This window comes from Cyprinus carpio, chromosome A13 (assembly GCF_018340385.1).
Source record: "Cyprinus carpio isolate SPL01 chromosome A13, ASM1834038v1, whole genome shotgun sequence".
NCBI classification, from domain to species: domain Eukaryota; kingdom Metazoa; phylum Chordata; class Actinopteri; order Cypriniformes; family Cyprinidae; genus Cyprinus; species Cyprinus carpio.
Genome location: NC_056584.1, coordinates 26,967,573 through 26,985,775, shown reverse-complemented (window position 1 = coordinate 26,985,775; position 18,203 = coordinate 26,967,573). Strand labels below are relative to the sequence as shown.

The window sequence follows — 18,203 nt, the reverse complement described above, 5'->3', positions numbered from 1 at the left end:
TAATTTTTTTTCTCAATTAGTTTCTCTTTATATTATTTTAAGTTCATCCCTCCATTTCTCGTAAAGTAGTAGTAGTAGTATAATAATGAAGATTATATTCTTATCATCAAATTTAATATTTTAACTATAGATTTACTTTATATTGTTTTATATTATCGCTCTCTCAGTCTAGTATTTAGTTGTTATTTAAGATAGAGTATATTTATATATTAGTAATCATATTAATAAATGTTGTGTTTTATTATATTATAATATTAATTATTTCTTAATTTCTGTTTGTTTTATTTTATATTATAATCCATCCTTCTTTGTAGTACTGATCTTTCTGTCCCTCTGCGCAGAAGTCTCAAGTCAGCGGAGAGGTGGCTCCTCCAGCAGGTGATCTGTCAGAGGAGGTGGATGAAGCTCAGGTGAGTGGCGCTTCACCGCTGGGAGAAGAGGAAGGCTATGACGCAGACAGTGAAAGTAACCCTGAGGACTCCACCCGTCAGGAGGAAGGTAGTAACACCATCCATTTATACTGACATGCATTGTGCTGGTCATTTGTGTGCTGACTTGTGTAGAGTGTATGTGCATATTATCTAGAGCCAAAAGTATCTTGTGTAGTTTGTTGGCTTTAAAAGCCCACGTTAACATCCTGAAAATGAGAATGCAAACTAATTATCATCACAGTTAGCCAGGCTGAGAAGTGCATAGTAACTGATAGCAGGGGAAGTTTCTAGAATGCGTTAGCCGCTCTGAGCTGGTCAGTGTCAGGTAGGCTTGAGTGAACCTCTGGTCCTGGTCGCGTACGTGGTCTGTTCTCTAGTCACTGCAGCGCTGGCCCTCGCCCTGATAATGGTGTCATTGTTTTCCTTCGCTATGATGTCAAGACCGCCGTGTTGAGCCGTGTCTGTGACTGCAGCAGTTCTGACCAGTCTAGTACGTACACAGATATGTGCATGATTTTGTAAGTTCACTCACTTTCACACGAGGGCTTGTAGTTGATCTAATTTATAATGGAGGGAACTGAAGGCAAAGTGTCCGGTCTGTGTCTGCATCTGATGAATCTGTTCTTTTTTAATCCACTGATGTAACAATACTGTAATTTCATTCATTTAGACAAATAAACAAGCCTCTCACTCATGTCTACTGTCTGTCTCTCTCTATTGTTTTATCCGTCTTTCTCTGTCTTTATTTGTTTATCATGTTTGTCTTTCTATTGTTTTATCTATTTACTGTGTGTATCGTTCGTTTGTTCGCTTTTCTTTTGCTGTGTCTGTCTATATATGTTTCTAGTGTTGTCAGAAGCACAGATGTCGGTACTGAAATTTTAAAAAAGTGACGATGTCTTGGGCTAGCATTTCTCAAACACCCTCTCATTGGCCTTTTGGGTTCACGCGCTCAACAGATATGGTCTGTGATTGGCCCTACACTGATCATCGCTTCATGCTGTTCACTGAGCGCTTACACAGATACACACAGGAAACCGATACAGTAGCGGGAAATGCTGGCATCATTACGTCTTTAAAATTTCAGTACCAGCTGGTACAGACATCGGTGCTTTCAACAACACTATGTGTTTCTAAATGTCTTTCCATTTTTTCTATTTTATTTTTATCTATCTGTAACATTGTCTCTATCTTTCTATATATCTATCTATCTGTCTTTCTGTCTGTGTGTTTTTATGTTTTTTGTGTGTTGTTCTGTGTTTGTGTTTGTGTGTGTGTGTGAGGCAGAACATCACTAATGAAAAGCACCCAGATCTTGCGTAGGAGCTGCAGAGTAGTCCCACAGTTAAATCATGCCGGGTTCTCCGGTGTGTGGCACCCTCCATCAGCTTAATTCATTTTGCTCGGAGCGCAGTGAGCGGCTCTCTGTACACACAGTACTTGCTCCTCAGTCCCTTCTGTATGCACTCTTGCACCACCACCATTTATTATTTTATTATTGTGTTGCTTATAGTCCGTCTTCTGTCTTCATGTGACAAGGGGTAAAGGTGGAGGCTGGAGTCTCGTTGGGGAATGTACGTTAGGAATGGCAGGAGTGCCTCAGGGCTCGGGCAGCGGCCGTCTGCTGTTCCCGGAGATCTGCTTGATGGAGCTGCAGCTGTTAGCCAGCGGCTCTCCGGACCTGGAGGTTTTGTGCCATGTGTTGCAGAGTCTGTTAGACGCCGTGAAAGGCCACCACAACAATGCAAAGCTGCTCTACCAGCAGGTCAGACTCTTATCTCATGCCAAACTGATTTAGTTATGTATGCTGCTATTACATATTGATGCTACACAGTGACATGTCTTATTTCAGAAGACCTTTTGTCGAAGTTACCTACCTTCAGTTGGTAGAAAGTTTTGTTCCAGTAACCATTTGAAAGAATATACTTGAAACCAAAGAATCTACGTAGCAGGAACAAGATGACCTTATGCCAGCCTTTTAGTAATTTGAGATTTTTTGTTATTTTAGCTCTAAACAGGAGAATCCTGGATTTTTAACGGTACTTTATAATTTATGTGGGACAAGTCTTTACAGGATTTATGAAAGTATTGTGATTTAGTGTTGCTGGTTTGTCCCATTGTCAGTAATGATTTGAATACTGTGACCAGCCAGATTAAATCATCTTTACTGTATTTATGAGGAAATGTGACCCATCATGCTCTTTTTCTCTTGTCAGGGGGGTGTGAAAGCCATTCTCACCGGATTTCAGAATATTCTCAGCCAATCAGATGCCTCCTACAAAGGTGTATATTATTTATAATGAAATTATGCATATTTCCTCAAATTATCATTACTGTAATGTGTCCTGATGTTTTGTGTTTATATTTTTTAGTTTAATCGTAATTCTTATTATTCTCAATGGGTTCCTTACAGTATTTTACTATTTACTGCACAAAAATACTGCAATACAATGAATTAAAAAAAAAATAAAAAAAATCACAGTTTAATGAAAGGCAGTACAACTAATAAAAATTATTTATACAGATTTTTAAAATGTTATTTATTTATGTGTGAAAGGTCCTATATATATATATATATTATGTATGTGTGTTTCTTTTTAATATTGAATATTACTTAAAATATATTATACAGTTTTTTATTAATTTATAAATATTTAAAATATAGACATACACACATATACATACTTTTATTTTATTTATATATATATATATATATATATATATATATATATATATATTATATATATATATATATATATATATATATATATATATATATATATATAGTTGAGATTATTGGGAAGTTAATGTTTTTGATAACGAGGGCACATGAAAAAAAATAAGTGCACAGATAAATTATTTATAATAAATAGTGCAATTAAAAAAAAAAAAAGAATTGTCCATTTTGCTTTCATCGTGATCAAAAATTTTTGTTTTGTTGAGAGCAATCATGTTAATAAGCCCAAGTTAAACATTGGTCTAATTGCTCTATGCAGAGTGCCAGACAATACTGATGGAGCTGCTCGTTGCCATGGTGAGGGACAGGATCACAGCGGAGGAACTTGCCCTATTGACACGCCTCTTCCTTGAGAAGACTCCGCCCACTGTAAGTGCAACCCGACTTCGCATTTAAATATGGTATTGTGTACCAAAAGCACTTCATCTGTATGTTTTTCCACAGAAGAGGAAAAGGTTTGAAACTACACAATACAAATGTGATTAGTGTGATCAAACAAATTATATATAAGGTTTTTTTTTTTTAAGTGTGTGTAAGTGGGTTGATTGATGATGAATGCCTTTGTTTTGTTTGTGATTGTTTGTGTGAGTATGCATGGTTCGTTATTTATCTCTTTTATTTATTTTTTTTGTTCTTTGTTTTTGATAGTCCTTTACTTCTAAGCACCTCTCACTCCTGTTTTTAACACCCTAATTTGCTGGTTTATCTGGTTTCTACATACTTTAGGTTAAAGATGCAAAACACAAAGACTATTTTTATAAATCTAGATATAAAGCTTTAGAATAATGATCTCAGTGATCAACTAGTCAGCTAGGTGTTCATCCTGACCTTTACCTTGACATTTAACATAGTGAATTTTGTGTTTTCTTGATTTACGTTTAACTGCTGTATCTAATCCTTGTATTTCCAGGCTCTTTCTTGGCACCTACTGTTAGTGTCGTCTAGCTGCGTCTGTCAGCAGATCCCTCTATGAGCAGATATATTAGGGATCCGCTGATAGACGCGGCTTTCAAATGCTCCCGTGTGTAGAGCGGTGAAGGGCGTGAATGTCATCAGTGTATAAATTTCATTTCATTCATTACAGATTGCATTACGTTGGGCAGCACATTTGTGGATTGCTGTTCGTGTTCTACAAGTTTTGAAAGAAGTATTTTCAGCTCATCAAGGCTGCCTTTATATATCTAAAATAGTTAATTTTTTATATATATATTTGAAAATGTAATTTATTTCTGTGATGCGCAGCTGTATTTTCAGCATCATTACTCCAGTCTTCAGTGTCACATGATCTTCAGAAATCATTCTAATATGATGATTTGCTGCTCAAGAAGCATTTCTATTTATTATCAATGTTGAAAACAGTTGTGCTGCTTCATTTATTTGTGGAAACTGTGATACATTTTATTTTTCAGGATTCACAGATGAAACAGCATTTATTTGAAATAAAAATCTTTGGATTAATTTAGATTAGGTTAGATTTTATTGAAATTTATTGTGTGTGTTAATGTGATTTACTGGGCCTATGTGATGTGTTTAGTATTTTAAGTGTGGTGCCTGGAGCCTCATGAGACCATATACAAGGTCTACAATATATACCTTGTATATTCTGTACTTACTGCTTATTGCACTTCTGGTTAGATGCATTAATTCTGGTTAGATGGTTAATTTAATGCATTCTTGCATTAAAAAAGTCCAACTGACCCTAAACTCTTGAATTGTAGTTTATTTGCACAGTATATCAGACTTCTTCACAAGTAAAGGAAATTCTATATATATTTTATTTAATTTTTACAGTATTTTTTTTTTTTATATATTTTTTTTTTTTATTTGGATTTTAATAATTTTTTGAATTTTATATGATTTGGATATGTTATTTACAATTTTGCAAGCTCAGCAAACACTGCTCATATTTTCTTCATGAAATGCAGAAATTTTGTTTTCATCACCCGCAGGAGATCTTGCTGAGAGGCTTGCTTCAGATTGTGGAGGCTAATGCAGACATAGAGCCGCTCTGCTTCATGTCCTTTCCCATGTTCCCCGGCGCAGGGGTCCCTGGCTTGAGCTCCTCTCCTGGGATGAGGCCTCATGGGACGGCTGGTGGTAAGGGTGGAGTAAACACTCTTTTAAGGGGTAAATTACCCCTGGGCCGTGGTGAAGCAGACCTGAGCAGGACCGGTCATCTGTGCACCTCTCCCTGGCATACGGCACCCTTCCACCTGCCCCTAGTGGGACAGAACTGCTGGCCTCACATGGCCAGTGGCTTCAGCGCCTCGCTGTGGGTACGAGCGGGGAAGGATGAGGACGGGCCTTACAAGAACGGTATGAAGAAGAGCATTATTTTTGGAGCTTTATATAAGTGTATAATGCAGATTAGCATTATTTGTATATTATAGCATTTATTAATATTTTGAATTATTTTCTTTTTGCATTTTCTTTTTTTTCATTTTAATTTTAGTAATATTGTGTTTTTTTTTTTGTTTTTGTTTTTGGCAGATATCTCTTTTTTTCAGTTTTAATACTTTTAATACTTGAACTTTCTCTTCAGCTTTAATCCAATTATGGACAATATTTTTTCATAGTTTTATTTTTATTTTAAGGTTTAGTAATGTTGTTACTTGTGTTTATTAGTAGTTTTTTTTCTTTAAATTGTTTTTATTTAGGTTTTAGTTATATTAGTCCTTAAAATAATTTTTCAGTTATTTACCAAGGCAAATTTTGTTTTTCATATAATATTTCATTCAATTGCAACAACATTTTAATAGTTTTAATTAATTTTTTATATTAAATTAAAGCAATTTAATTTAATTTAATTTAATTGTAATGTGGTCTTCTGTTGTTTTTTATTTTTTTATTTTTTATTTTTTTATTTATTTATTTATTTTTTTTTTTTTTTGTTTTTTTTTATTTTTATGTTTTTTTTATTTTGTTTTTTGTTTTATTTTGTTTCAGCTTCAATCTAATTACCAAAAATCTTTTTGGAATAGATTTAGTTTTAGTTAACAATAACAGCACTGAAACATGAACAGCATCCCACTATATCTAAGATGAGGTTTGAGGAGTTAGTTTGTCTGTGTTGCAGAAGAGGAGGCGTCTCTGGCAGAGGAGGCCCTGCATGGTCCCGCACATGTCACGGAGCAGCAGACAGACAGATGTCTTCATGTCCTCTCCATGGGCTCTAAGGCGCTGATGCTTCAGGTGTGGGTGAACATCTCCACCGGAGCCTTTACCTTCAGGTGAGTGACATGGCAAAACTTTAAAGTTGCACCAAGTACATTTTTCCCCTCAAACACAGTGTTGTTTCAGGAGGGAAGGAGATCTTACACAATCCACTGCAAATTGCAATCAACTCCTTAATATAAAACACTACTTTGAATCATTTTAGCTACTCCTGATGGACAGATTTAAGTATTAATCTACATTTCTTTCCTCGTGTTGAATACCTAATAGCATTCCTGTAGCTATTATTATAATAAAACTTAACGGTGAGGTTAACACTTTACAGTAAGCCTCCATTTGTAAACATGAACTACACGAAGTAGCAATGAAAAATACAGCAATAATAATCTCAACATTTACTAATGCACTATTAAAATCAAAAGTTGAATCTGTTAGCAGTAGTTAATGCACTGTGAACTAACATGCACATTTATATTAACTTAAATTAACAAAGGTTAATAATTGCTGTAAAAATATATTGCTTATTATTAGTACATCCTTATTATAAAAGTGTTACCAATTATTTTAGGGAATGCATGAACTGATAAAATGTGTATTTTGAATGCAGTGTAAGTCAATTTGGATAAAGGTGTCTTTCAAATGTATACATTTAAATGTAATTACAGTAATCTTTTTTTTTTTGGAAAGAAAATAGGTTGTGAATGCTGTTTTGTGTTGGGTAAAAAATAGTCTGTGCAACTTTAATTTTCTTTTTTAGATTTCCAACATACTATCTAATACTAAACCTATATTTAAAAATAATAATAATAATAAAATCTAAATAAATACATGAAGATAAAATCTATTTCAAATAATAAATTATTTAAAAAAAAAATAGTATATAAACAATAGTAAAATAACACTGGCTTGAGAATGTCATTGTGTGTGCTTTTGGAAAAATGATTAATTTGCTAGGTTGGCATCTTTCTGCTGCTGCTTGTAGTTTCTGTGCATGAGCTCCAAAAAGTATCAATTCTAAAGTAACTCTTTGTTTATGAATTCAGGATCTGCATCGATCCAAACGATGAGGTGAAGGCGGGTCTGCTGGCCCAGGCGGAGTCTGGAGACGGTGTGCTGACGTCAGGCAGGTGGCAGCACTTGGCTCTCACGTACACACAGCAGCCCGAGGGCAAGAAGAACATCCACGGTCAGCTGACCCTCTGGGTGGGCGGCATTCGGTGAGTCTGCCACTGCGATTGGTTGGTGGATGATTTAAATAGTTTAACCAGGGCTGCAGACGTCCGTTCTTATGCAGTCAGAATGTTTTAATCATGTGAGGTGTTTGTTGAGTCTGCCACTGCGATAGTGTGACGTCTCGCTAGACTTCACTCTGCCCAGGAAGTCCAGTTTGTCATCGGACAGTAATAAGACCTACTGTATGCTTGGACACTATCAGCACTCCTCAGAGGAGCAGGCCAGCCCAAGTGCACGCTGGGATATAGGCACACTGCTGCTCTTTAATGGTATGAAACCAGTTCTCAAAGACCTTCCCTACAGCATAATGATCTCCCCTTTTGAAATGTTTGTGGTTTTCATCAGATCAATCAAATATGTATATATAAAAAAAATGATTAAATCTAAAACATACTTATTAAATTAAATAAAGCTGAAAATAAACTGCTGAAAAAAGCTGAAAAATCCAAACTCAGCAAAAATTAGAAATGTTGACTTGGCAACTAACTGAAATGAGTTAATTATGTCTTTTTATCTCACAATTCAGATTTTGTTTTGTTTTATTCTAGCAATTCTGAACTTGCAATGACCTTTTTTTAAAAATGTTTTATTCCATTGAGAAAAAAAAAGAAGTCAGAATCGCGAGAGAGAAACTTGCAATTGTGTGAAAAAAAAAAAGTCAGAATTTTCAGTTTATATTTCAAAGTCCTACAAAAATTGCCTAAAAATAAAGAAATTTTTTTTTTATTGTGGTGGAAAGTGAAGCAAAAATTATTAAAAGGTGTAAGAAATAGTTAGCTAATGCATTAAATAATGTTGTCAAATGTTGCTAACAAAAAAAACAATAATAGTATATAAATAGTAATGAAATATCAGTGCTTCGAGGATATGATTCTGAGTGTGGTTGGGAAGATTATTTGTATGCAGTGATGTTCCTGCTGCTGGAAGTTTCCGTGTGTGAGACACACATTCTCCACATTCCCTCCACACAACACACTTTTCTTAACAGAATAGGCGTTCTGTTGCTACTAATCATATTATAATGGTGGGAGTAGTGCAGTTGTTAACTTGAGATTGAGTATAATTTTGTTGTGGTTATATGGTGCTGTGCTGAGGTTATTTAGGTCACAGCTTTTCTTATGAATGACTGTCTGTTATTTTTGGTCACAGTTTTTATTAATGTTTTGTGTCTGTTTTTTTTTTTTTTTTTTTTTTTTATTTTGTCGGTTTTTATATTTTCAAACTTTGAATGACTTTGTAAAATGGACAAAGAAAAACTTTTTTATCATAAGAGTTTTATTAGCGTTGCATAAACAAATTAGTTTGTCTTTTTTTTCCAAAATGTAATTTCATGAAATGTTTGTATTTCCTTTATTATTTGTTGAAGCTGATATGGCAACTATTATAACTATTAGAAGCATAATTTGAAATGAAGCTGAAATAAAATACAGTAAAATATAAACGTTAGATTCAAAACCTAAACTAAACAAAAATTTGAAGTGTTGTGAATTGTGTTTTAATTTAAATTGGGTTTAATTTAAAGTATAATTTGAAAGTTAGTTAATAAACTTAATACAAATAAATTAAATCTAAATACTAATATTTAAAAATGAAATAAACTAATGACTATTTAAAAAAAAAATAATTATAATAGTAACAAAAAAAAAAAACATTTAAACATTCTTCATTTTTTTTTAAAATGCAGACACATTTAAATCAATCAAGGAATGTTTTCCACCCTAACTGTATTTTCAAATAAAACAACACAGAAGAATGATATTTAATCATTTCATTTATATGCAACAATACAGCATACAGTAATAAACAGTGATATTTGCCTACATGTGAACGTGTTATTGGTTGTTTTAGGCTCCAGAATTGACACTGCGGAGGCTTTTTACCTGTATGCCAGCGGTCCTGACCTCACCTCCATCATGCCCTGCAAGTACGGCAAGCCTCATGGGACACTGTCCAAGTACGTGACACAGGAGGGTCTTCAGTGTGAGCAGATACGAGAGCTCCTCATGAGGAATACAGACGTCGACATCGCACCTCTTATTGTAAGCCACTGCACCTTAGTTTTTTCCCAAATGTCCCATATTTCACCAGAAGGCTTTTATGCTAATGTATCAGGCAGTGACACAGTTCAATAGCTTGTTTATCTCCTTCACTGCCACTGAAAAGCAGCCAACATTATTTGTCCATTTGTACATTTTTGATTTTTTTTTTGTTGAATTGTCTTTTCTGTTTTGTTTTACACTGTGATATTTTTTTTGCGTGTTTTTTTTGTGTCTGCATGATGTACCAGGTGTTCATATGCTAATGCATTACATGCTCGGAAATTACTGCCATCAGAAAAAGTCATTTCAACCTTCATTCCTCATGGATGAATATGCTTCTTTTTCACATATTTTCTGACAATATCTAGTGTTAATATAAAGTATTAACCACTCGCTTCTACTTACAACTCTCACATTTAGTCCCACACTGTAAATCTGATCAGACCTTTAGACCGCTATGTTAGAGCCTGCATGCAATATTGAATTTTAATTTCAAACAGAACAAGAAAAATACTTTTCCTCTGCCTGTATCTCAACATATGTGCATCTGTGTTTTTGCAGGAGAGTTTAGCAGTAGTGTATGCCCCCAGCACGCCGTCTCTCTACACCATTTATGAGCCGGTGATCCGTTTGAAGGGCCAGGCCAAGTCAGCGATGGCTTCCCAGCGGCCCTTCAGTGCCAAAGAGGTCCAGAGCTCCATCCTGGAGCCTCCTTTCCTCAGGACAAAAAAAAAACGCATGATGCCCTGCCAGGCTCTCGGCCTACACAGCGTCCTGCACAAGATCGGAGGCACCGGCGCGTTTGTCTTCCTGTTCGCTCGGGTATGTGTTTGTCTGCATGTTCGTCACCAGAAGAGACCAGGAACGTGTGGAATGAGTTATCTGTCACTTCTGCTTTACTGCACACAAACACACACTGCTTATGCGTTTTGACCAGATCTTTTAGTTTTATTGAGGCTTTTTAACAAGAGGGATTTAAAAAATAAAACAGTATTTGTTTCAACATATAATCAGAGATATGATCAGGTGAAAGTATTTCTTACTCTCTGAATCAGTCATTCATACTATTTTTTTTTTTTTTTTTATTAAAACATTATTTATATTAGTTATACCAGTGCCACACGGTGATATTTAAATATAATTGATGTACTATTATAATTTTTTATATTTTTAATAATTTTTTGTTTTCATATTTTCTGTTTTGTTTTCATTTTAATTTGAAAGTTTGAGTGTTTTTTTAAGTATGTCTATGTAGTTTTTTTTATTATAATTTTTTTATTTATTAATTTTAGTTTTAGTAATTTTAGTGCTCAGAAATGAGAATTGTTGCCTTTGCAACTTGAATTAAAATAAGATTGTTTTTCTATATTTTATTTCATTTCAATGTCATATACACATAAAAAAATACAGGAATTTTGACTACATTTCTGTGAACTTCTTGAATGCTGATTCCCAAAAGCTCTGACTGTACCTGGTGACTGTGCTTTTTAATCAAAGCTACAAAAGATTTCCATTTCAAATAACTGCTGCTCTTTTGAACTTTCTATTTAGCAAAGAATCATGAAATTTGTGGCATTTGCTCCATACTTTCAAGTATGAAAGAAATATTGACATGATCTAAACCATGTATGCTGAAAAGCAGCTACAAGTTTACAAGGGAGAACCATGCTGAGTGAGACCAGAATAATTATTTTTAATAATTGAGGAGCAGTGCTAATTAAAAAAGCAACAGATGCTCATCCTTGGGTATGATGCCAAATAACTGACATTTATTAAATGATTAAATAATTCAGTGCAGATGGATCTATTGAGTTAGGTTGTTTAGTTTGGCGCTCATCATGTTTGTTTTGAAGGCAATATTAATAATCAAGTGTTGTTCGCTGCGGCGTCTGGTCTGTGTGTTATAACACTGAGATCTAAGATTGTCAGCATGAAAGCACAATGATAGCCCACTTCATTTTCACTATGTGATGTATTTCACGCATACAGTGATTTTAGCAGCAGGAGCGTCAGAATCACTCTGTCTGTCTGTCTGTTGGTTCTCGTAGGTGGTGGAGTTGAGCGACTGTGAGGAAACTCAAGCTCTGGCGCTGCAGCTGCTGCTGTCTCTGGTTAAGAACAACCAGCATCGCACTCATGAGATGGAGTGATAGCAGCGCCTGCACAGAATGATCATGTGTTACCACGGCTATTCCATGATTCACCAGGTTCTCATCAAGCCCAAGTGCATCGTGGGATACCACGTTCTGAAGGTGAGTTTTAAGGATGTTCTTTTATTGATTCAAAAATCGCATCTTTTACGATCGATTTTTTGTGTTTATTATTTAATTTTTTATATTTTTTTTTTTGTTGGTTTGAAGTTTAATAATAATATTTTATTCTGCTTTTTATAGGGTTCCTAGAAACCCTAATTAAAAAAAAAAATATATATATATATAAATATTAAATAGCATTAATTAGCTGAAAAAAACTAAAGTGTAGTTTTTTTTTTTTACTACATCAGCGGATCCAGCTCTAGTTATTTTAATATAATTTATATACTATTATAATCTTTGTTTACATGTTTAATTATATTTTATTTTTATACGGATCCAGCTCTAGTTATTTTAATATTTTTTTGTTTTATTTTTTTTTTTTATGTTTTATTTTTTTTTTTTAAATTTATTTAGTTTTAATTAAATTTTATATTTTTTTTTTTTTTTTAGTTTTAATTTAATTTTACATTTACATTTTTCTGTTTAAATTTTGTTGTTTTTGTAATTATTTTTTAAAAAACATGTCTATATAGTTTTTATTTTTTTGTTGTGATTTTATTGTAGTACTTCAATTTAAAATAAATAAAAATGAGAATGAAAAAACTTTATATTTTACTTTTAGATTTTGTTTTCATTTTAATTTTAGTTAAAGTTGTAGTAATTTTGTTATATGTTTTTGTAATGTAAAAAAATGTCTATATAGTTTTTTATATTTTATTTGAGTTCACTTTTTTATTTCAAGTAGCAAATATTTTTTTTTTTTTAATGGTTTTAGTTTTAATTAACTAATAAATCTGTGCATTTGTGCTGTTGTCATACTAAACAGCACCCCCTGCTGGTTGTCATGTTTAATGCAGACTGACAGTGAGAATGTTTTGTCCCTCTCTCAGTATATTCTTGTTTTCTGAAATACTTCAGATTAATGAGTCTGAAAAATACTAGCTCTGTTTTAGCCTTCTGAAAAACAGCTGGAGTTTGATTTTAGACTGCAGTTCAGCAAATATGTGTCTGTGTGGTGTGATAGACGCTGTTGGACGGCTGCTGCAGCGGCTCAATCCTGACGATCGGAGAAGACGGTCAGTTCCATCTGGATGCCGAATCCACTGTGGTGCTGCAAGATCTCAGACTGCTTTCTGAAATACTGCTGGACTGGAAGATATGGGCCAAAGCACAGGTACACACTCACATCTGAATGAGAACATACCATAGAGTTTGGTTATTTTTAAAGAGAGCTTATTGTAGTGGCTGTATGTGTGTGTGTGTGTGTGTGTGTGTGATAGTGTGGCGTGTGGGAGACGCTGCTGACCGCTTTAGAGATCCTCATCCGCGTGCATCATCCTCAGCAGATGTTCAACATACGCCAGCTTCTCAAGGCGCAGGTGGTTCATCGCTTCCTGCTCGCCTGCCAGGTGCTTCAGGTGAGACGTTCATTACACAGACAAACACACGAGGTCTAGTGAGTGTAGCTTGTAGTTTTTGAAATGTGGTCTTGAGTCTTCTTTTCTGTCAGCTGTTCATGAGTCACTCGTGATGCCACAAAATTTCAGTTTTGGCCGAAACAGTTTTGGTGTTCCTACTATCCAGTTATTGCAATAAGCGCTGTTCTTTGTTATTTCTTATATGAAACAGTCTCAGTCTTTTTTATTTATAATTCAGAACAATAAATGTGGTTTTGATGCTCTTTATTGTGGCCTGACATTACTGTAGCTTTGTCTTTATTGTGGCCTGGCATTAATGTGGATTTATGAGTATGTCGTTAAATTAGGGTAATGTTTTAATGAATTAATTGATTTTCTGCTAAATGAAAACTTTCAGGTTTCATAAAAAATAGATTTCAGCGCATCACTAGAAACATCGTAGAGAAAGAGTACGAAACACAACCGAGTGCTATTCACGATGTAATTAATGCAGGAAAGAAGAGCAATCATAGTTCAGTGTGTGGCTCGTTCTGGAACATCATCTTTATTATTCTCACAGGAGCATCGGGACGAGTACCTGACCTCAATCCCGCAGGAGGTCTGCCTCTCGTTTGTCAAAATCATCCAGGAGGTTTTGGGGTCTCCTCCAGACCTGGACCTGCTGCGGCTGCTCTATAATTTCCTGCTGGCCGTTCACCCCCCCACCAACACTTACGTGTGCCACACACCCACCAGCTTCTACTTCTCTCTGCACATCGGTGAGCAAACCTTCAGAAAACCCCCGTCTGATCAGAATGAGTCGTTTATGATCATTCTGTCATCATTTGCGCTTTTCCAAACCTGTATGACTTCATTTCTTCCGTGGAACACAAAAGAAGATGATTAGCAGAATGTTCATGCTGCTTTTGCCTTCTTGATCCACAGAAGAAGAAAAATTATACAGGTTTTGAGACAGAGAAAACTTTTTTGACCTTAACTCAGGGTTTCCGCAAGTCTTTAAAAAGTCTTAAATTTAGTTGCGTCAATTTTAAGGCCATAAAAATTCTTAAATAGTACAAGAAAGACTTAATTTCAAGATCTCTTAAATTTGGGGACGGAAAGACCAGAATCGTGATTTGGCTTCACGTGACGCTATGTTTCTGTCCTTCTGATTTAAATCAGATATCGTTTCGAACCATATTTAAAAGCATTTATAGCAATACTGATATTATTTTGACAGTCAAAAGGAAACAAAATGCATAGATCATGTTGATGTCAAGAGAAGCAAGCTAACCTGCATTTATTTTCATTTTCTGGTCGCAGCAGTCTAGCATCGAGCTTACAGCTCTTTCTTCCTCATTAGTAATCATTCTTGCTGGATATCCTGTGTAGATTTGATAGTAAACAAAAACGTTTTAGTTCATGCATGTGTTTTGTTGTTATCCCTCAGACGGTAAGCTGTACCAGGAGAAGGTCCAGTCCATGATGTACCTGCGGCACTCCAGCAGCTCTGTGCTCTCACTGTCTCCCTCCGTCTTCACAGAGACGCCCGCTGAAGGTAACGCATCACTGAAGAGAAGGTCAAAATAAAAATAGTCATGCTTACTCATTTTGTCGCACTTTACAAGCATTATTCATTGAAAATGTCCTCGTCTGACTGGATGGCGCTGCTGCGCCTTATTAAGCTTTGAGACGCGTGACCTTTGACAAATACAAATCAATTACAGCGCTGACCTGCCTGTCAAGACAAATCAAATTCATTTATATTGTGGTTTTCACAGTATGCCTCATTTGAAGCACCTTTAGAGAAAATCATGATTTTAATATTTATTTTATCTTCATGCTTTATAAGTTTATAAGGATTTGTTTGGGAAGGAAGTTTAGTGCATCAGTTTTTACTGAAATAGCTGAGGGAAATGCCATTTATTGATGCAATTTTTTTTTTTTTTTTTTATTTAGTTTTTGTTTTTTATTTTTATGTTTATGATTTCAAAATGTCACAAATAGTGTTGTGGAAATTATTGTTGTATATTATGCACGGAAAACTTGTCATTGTCAAACTTGTCCTGAAAACGTACATTCTGACTAGATGTTTTTTTTTTTTTGTCCCACAGTACGCCACGCTTCGTCCCCCGAGCATGGAGATGAAGATCTGTCACTGCGTCCCCCAAGCATGGGCCCGTCTCTGCACTCTTCTCCCGCCCTGACGCCCCGTCTGACCCATGGAAGCGTGACAGGGACCGCCGAGCCTGAAGAAGGGACGTCCTGGAGTACCCAGCAGGACCTGGGCAGCACGGAGACCCTGAAGCGAGGAGGAGATGAGCTCCTCAGCAGCTGTGAGTCGGCGAAGACCATTTGTGATTCCCAGAATGTGGGCGGCGATGACGAGGGCAGCGTCGCGGGAACCCGAACGCCCTCTATCAGCGTAGAGGAGGAGCACGACGGCCCAGCGGGCAGCCCGCCGGACTCGGAGGACCATTTCGATTGGACCAGCGAGGAAGCGCCACGCCGACCGGACAGCCTGAAGGGAATCCAGTCCTTCCAGAGGAGCCACAGTAACCTGGCCAGTCTGGGTTTGGCTTTTCCCGCACAGAACGGCTCTCTGACTATCGCTCGCTGGCCCACCGTGGCTGACCGTGCCGCTCCACCGGACGACTGGGAGAGTTACACCTACTCTCCGGGGTATGACAGACACAGCAAGACGGACTCCAGTAAGGACAGGTACTCTGAAAACACCAGAGGATTTTATATTGTTGAAAAACAGGTGAAAAAATTGTAGCCAGCATATTAAACAAGATAAAACTGAAGAAGCGAAATATCTTTTTTTGTATATGCGAAAAATGTAGGGTAGTGCCTCAGTTCTGTGCATTATTTGATGATTGGATGTTGAGATGTGGGTGGAGTTTAATCACAGCAGATGATTTAAGAAGTAAATGTCTCATAATGTAATTATGATCAAGCAACATGAGAAAAATCAGCATTAACCAAAATATAATTTTTTTTTATATTCATGGTTGTCGTGATAATACTTCAGGCCAAATTATTAGACTTCAGTGTTATTTTAGTAGTTGCTGTTGTAGTTTAATTTTTTCGTCTACATCTAATATGCCGAATTAGATTTTATTTTTTTATTTTCTGTTTTCACTTTAACTTTATACTAATATAGTATTTTAATAATTAAAATGATTAATAATTTTATTATTATCATTCATTTTTTAATTTTCATTTATTCATTTTAGTTTATTTTACAAACTAAAAGAAAATGAAAAATGTTGCAACAAGCTGAAATAAAACATTCTTATTTTTTTTTTATATGTTTATTTCAAGTAACAAAGTGTTTTGCTGTTGTTTTTAGTTTAAGCTAATAAAAATAACTTTTAATAATAACATTTCAATAAGCTTTTTAAATGGTTTGTAATGCTTTTTAATTTAGTGTGTCTGTGAAAAGTAGGCACTAACAGTAAAATCATGCAAAACAGTTTCATGTACAGTTTTCTTCAGTAAGAAAAACCATTTTGACTTAAGGACAGCCCTAGAAATGGAAGAGTCCCTAGGTAGTGTGCTCACTACTGAACTAGGGAGCAAATTGAGACACCTCAAAATCGTTTAGCCTTTCTCAAATGCGTTGCATGGTGTGTGTGTGTGTAGTTGTTCTAGATGTGTGTAATATATCCAGGGAGCTCTTTTAAATTCCTTGTGATGAATAACACTCTTTAATTATGCTAATTTCTGCCGCTGAGTTTTGGAGATGAATGACTTGTAATATTAGCCTTCATTTATAAGTTACATCATCTCTTTAATGTGCTCTTTCAGTCAACGGTTGCTGGGTAATTGCCTCCTGTCTTCGTCATTGCCTTTCCTGAACTAAAGATAAATCCCATCTACTGAATAATCACTTTAACTCTAAATTCCAATCCACAAACCATATTTCGGCCTTACAGATCTTGTTGGGAAACACTTTGCTTCTTTTTTTATCCAATTCTAAAAATGCTGGTTAACAGTCTCTGAGTCAGCGCTGAAGATCTGACGCTTGTCCACTCCACAGTGATGATTTCATGTGTGTGTTTTCTGAATCATTCAGGTCCAGTGCTGAAGACTGTCTGGTTCTGATCTGCTGCGGTCTGTACGATCTGCTGAGAGGAGTTCTGCTCCTGCTGCCGGACCTCCTGCTGGAGGAGGTGATGGACAAACTCATCCAGCCGGAGGCTCTTCTTGTCCTGGTCAACCACTCTTCTCCTCTCATACAGCAGGGCGTCATGAAGGTCCGCTCACATTTAGTTGTCTTTGGGTGGTTGACAAATGAACAGGGCTGTTTTTCAACAGTTCATTTTAAAGGTCTTGCAGCATGACAGAAGTATTAAAAAAAAAAGCCACATGAGTTCACGAAAACTTAATGCAAAATACTTGTGCTTGTGTAAAGTTTTAGATCACACTTTCAATTGAACTGTTAGACTCCCGTGTACTACATCCACACCAATTTATTTAATGCTTATTAATTTGGAAAATCTCTTTCTATAATGAGGACAGGACTGAATCAATAAACATGAATCATACTTCCACACAAATATTATACACTGTGTGTATTTAATAGAATTAAATATTCCTAGTATAAAAAGAACTCTCCCTCTACTTTTTTATTTTCCTACTTTTTGGGAGTATATTAATTCATGAACAGTTGTTTTTGAAATTGTATTCGATAATGTAAATAATATTTCTATTAACATTTTGTTACATTTCTGTATTTCACACTGTTTATGATTAGGATCATCACACTCACACTGTAGGGCAATTTTTACATTTTATCTTTTAAATTTCTCAGAATTAAAAAGCAATTTGAGTAAATACTTTGTTTATGGACAAATTATGAAAATATAAGATACACTATTTCCTTTAGGACTGGCCTTTCACTGTTTCTCCGTTACTGTTTATCACATCTG

At 35.4% G+C, this 18,203-nt stretch overlaps 1 protein-coding gene across 1 annotated transcript in view; it reads left to right on the top strand.

The window, feature by feature from the left end:
- Positions 1–18,203, top strand: part of LOC109112143 (lysosomal-trafficking regulator-like) — an 80,280-nt gene that overhangs the window by 36,693 nt on the left and 25,384 nt on the right. The window contains 16 exon segments of the mRNA XM_042769542.1: positions 2,119–2,196; positions 2,648–2,714; positions 3,428–3,537; positions 5,118–5,484; positions 6,245–6,398; positions 7,386–7,563; positions 7,688–7,844; positions 9,424–9,614; positions 10,176–10,436; positions 11,663–11,866; positions 12,894–13,043; positions 13,150–13,287; positions 13,847–14,045; positions 14,717–14,824; positions 15,381–15,987; positions 17,348–17,528. Coding sequence (XP_042625476.1) covers positions 2,119–2,196; positions 2,648–2,714; positions 3,428–3,537; positions 5,118–5,484; positions 6,245–6,398; positions 7,386–7,563; positions 7,688–7,844; positions 9,424–9,614; positions 10,176–10,436; positions 11,663–11,866; positions 12,894–13,043; positions 13,150–13,287; positions 13,847–14,045; positions 14,717–14,824; positions 15,381–15,987; positions 17,348–17,528 — 3,150 coding nt within the window.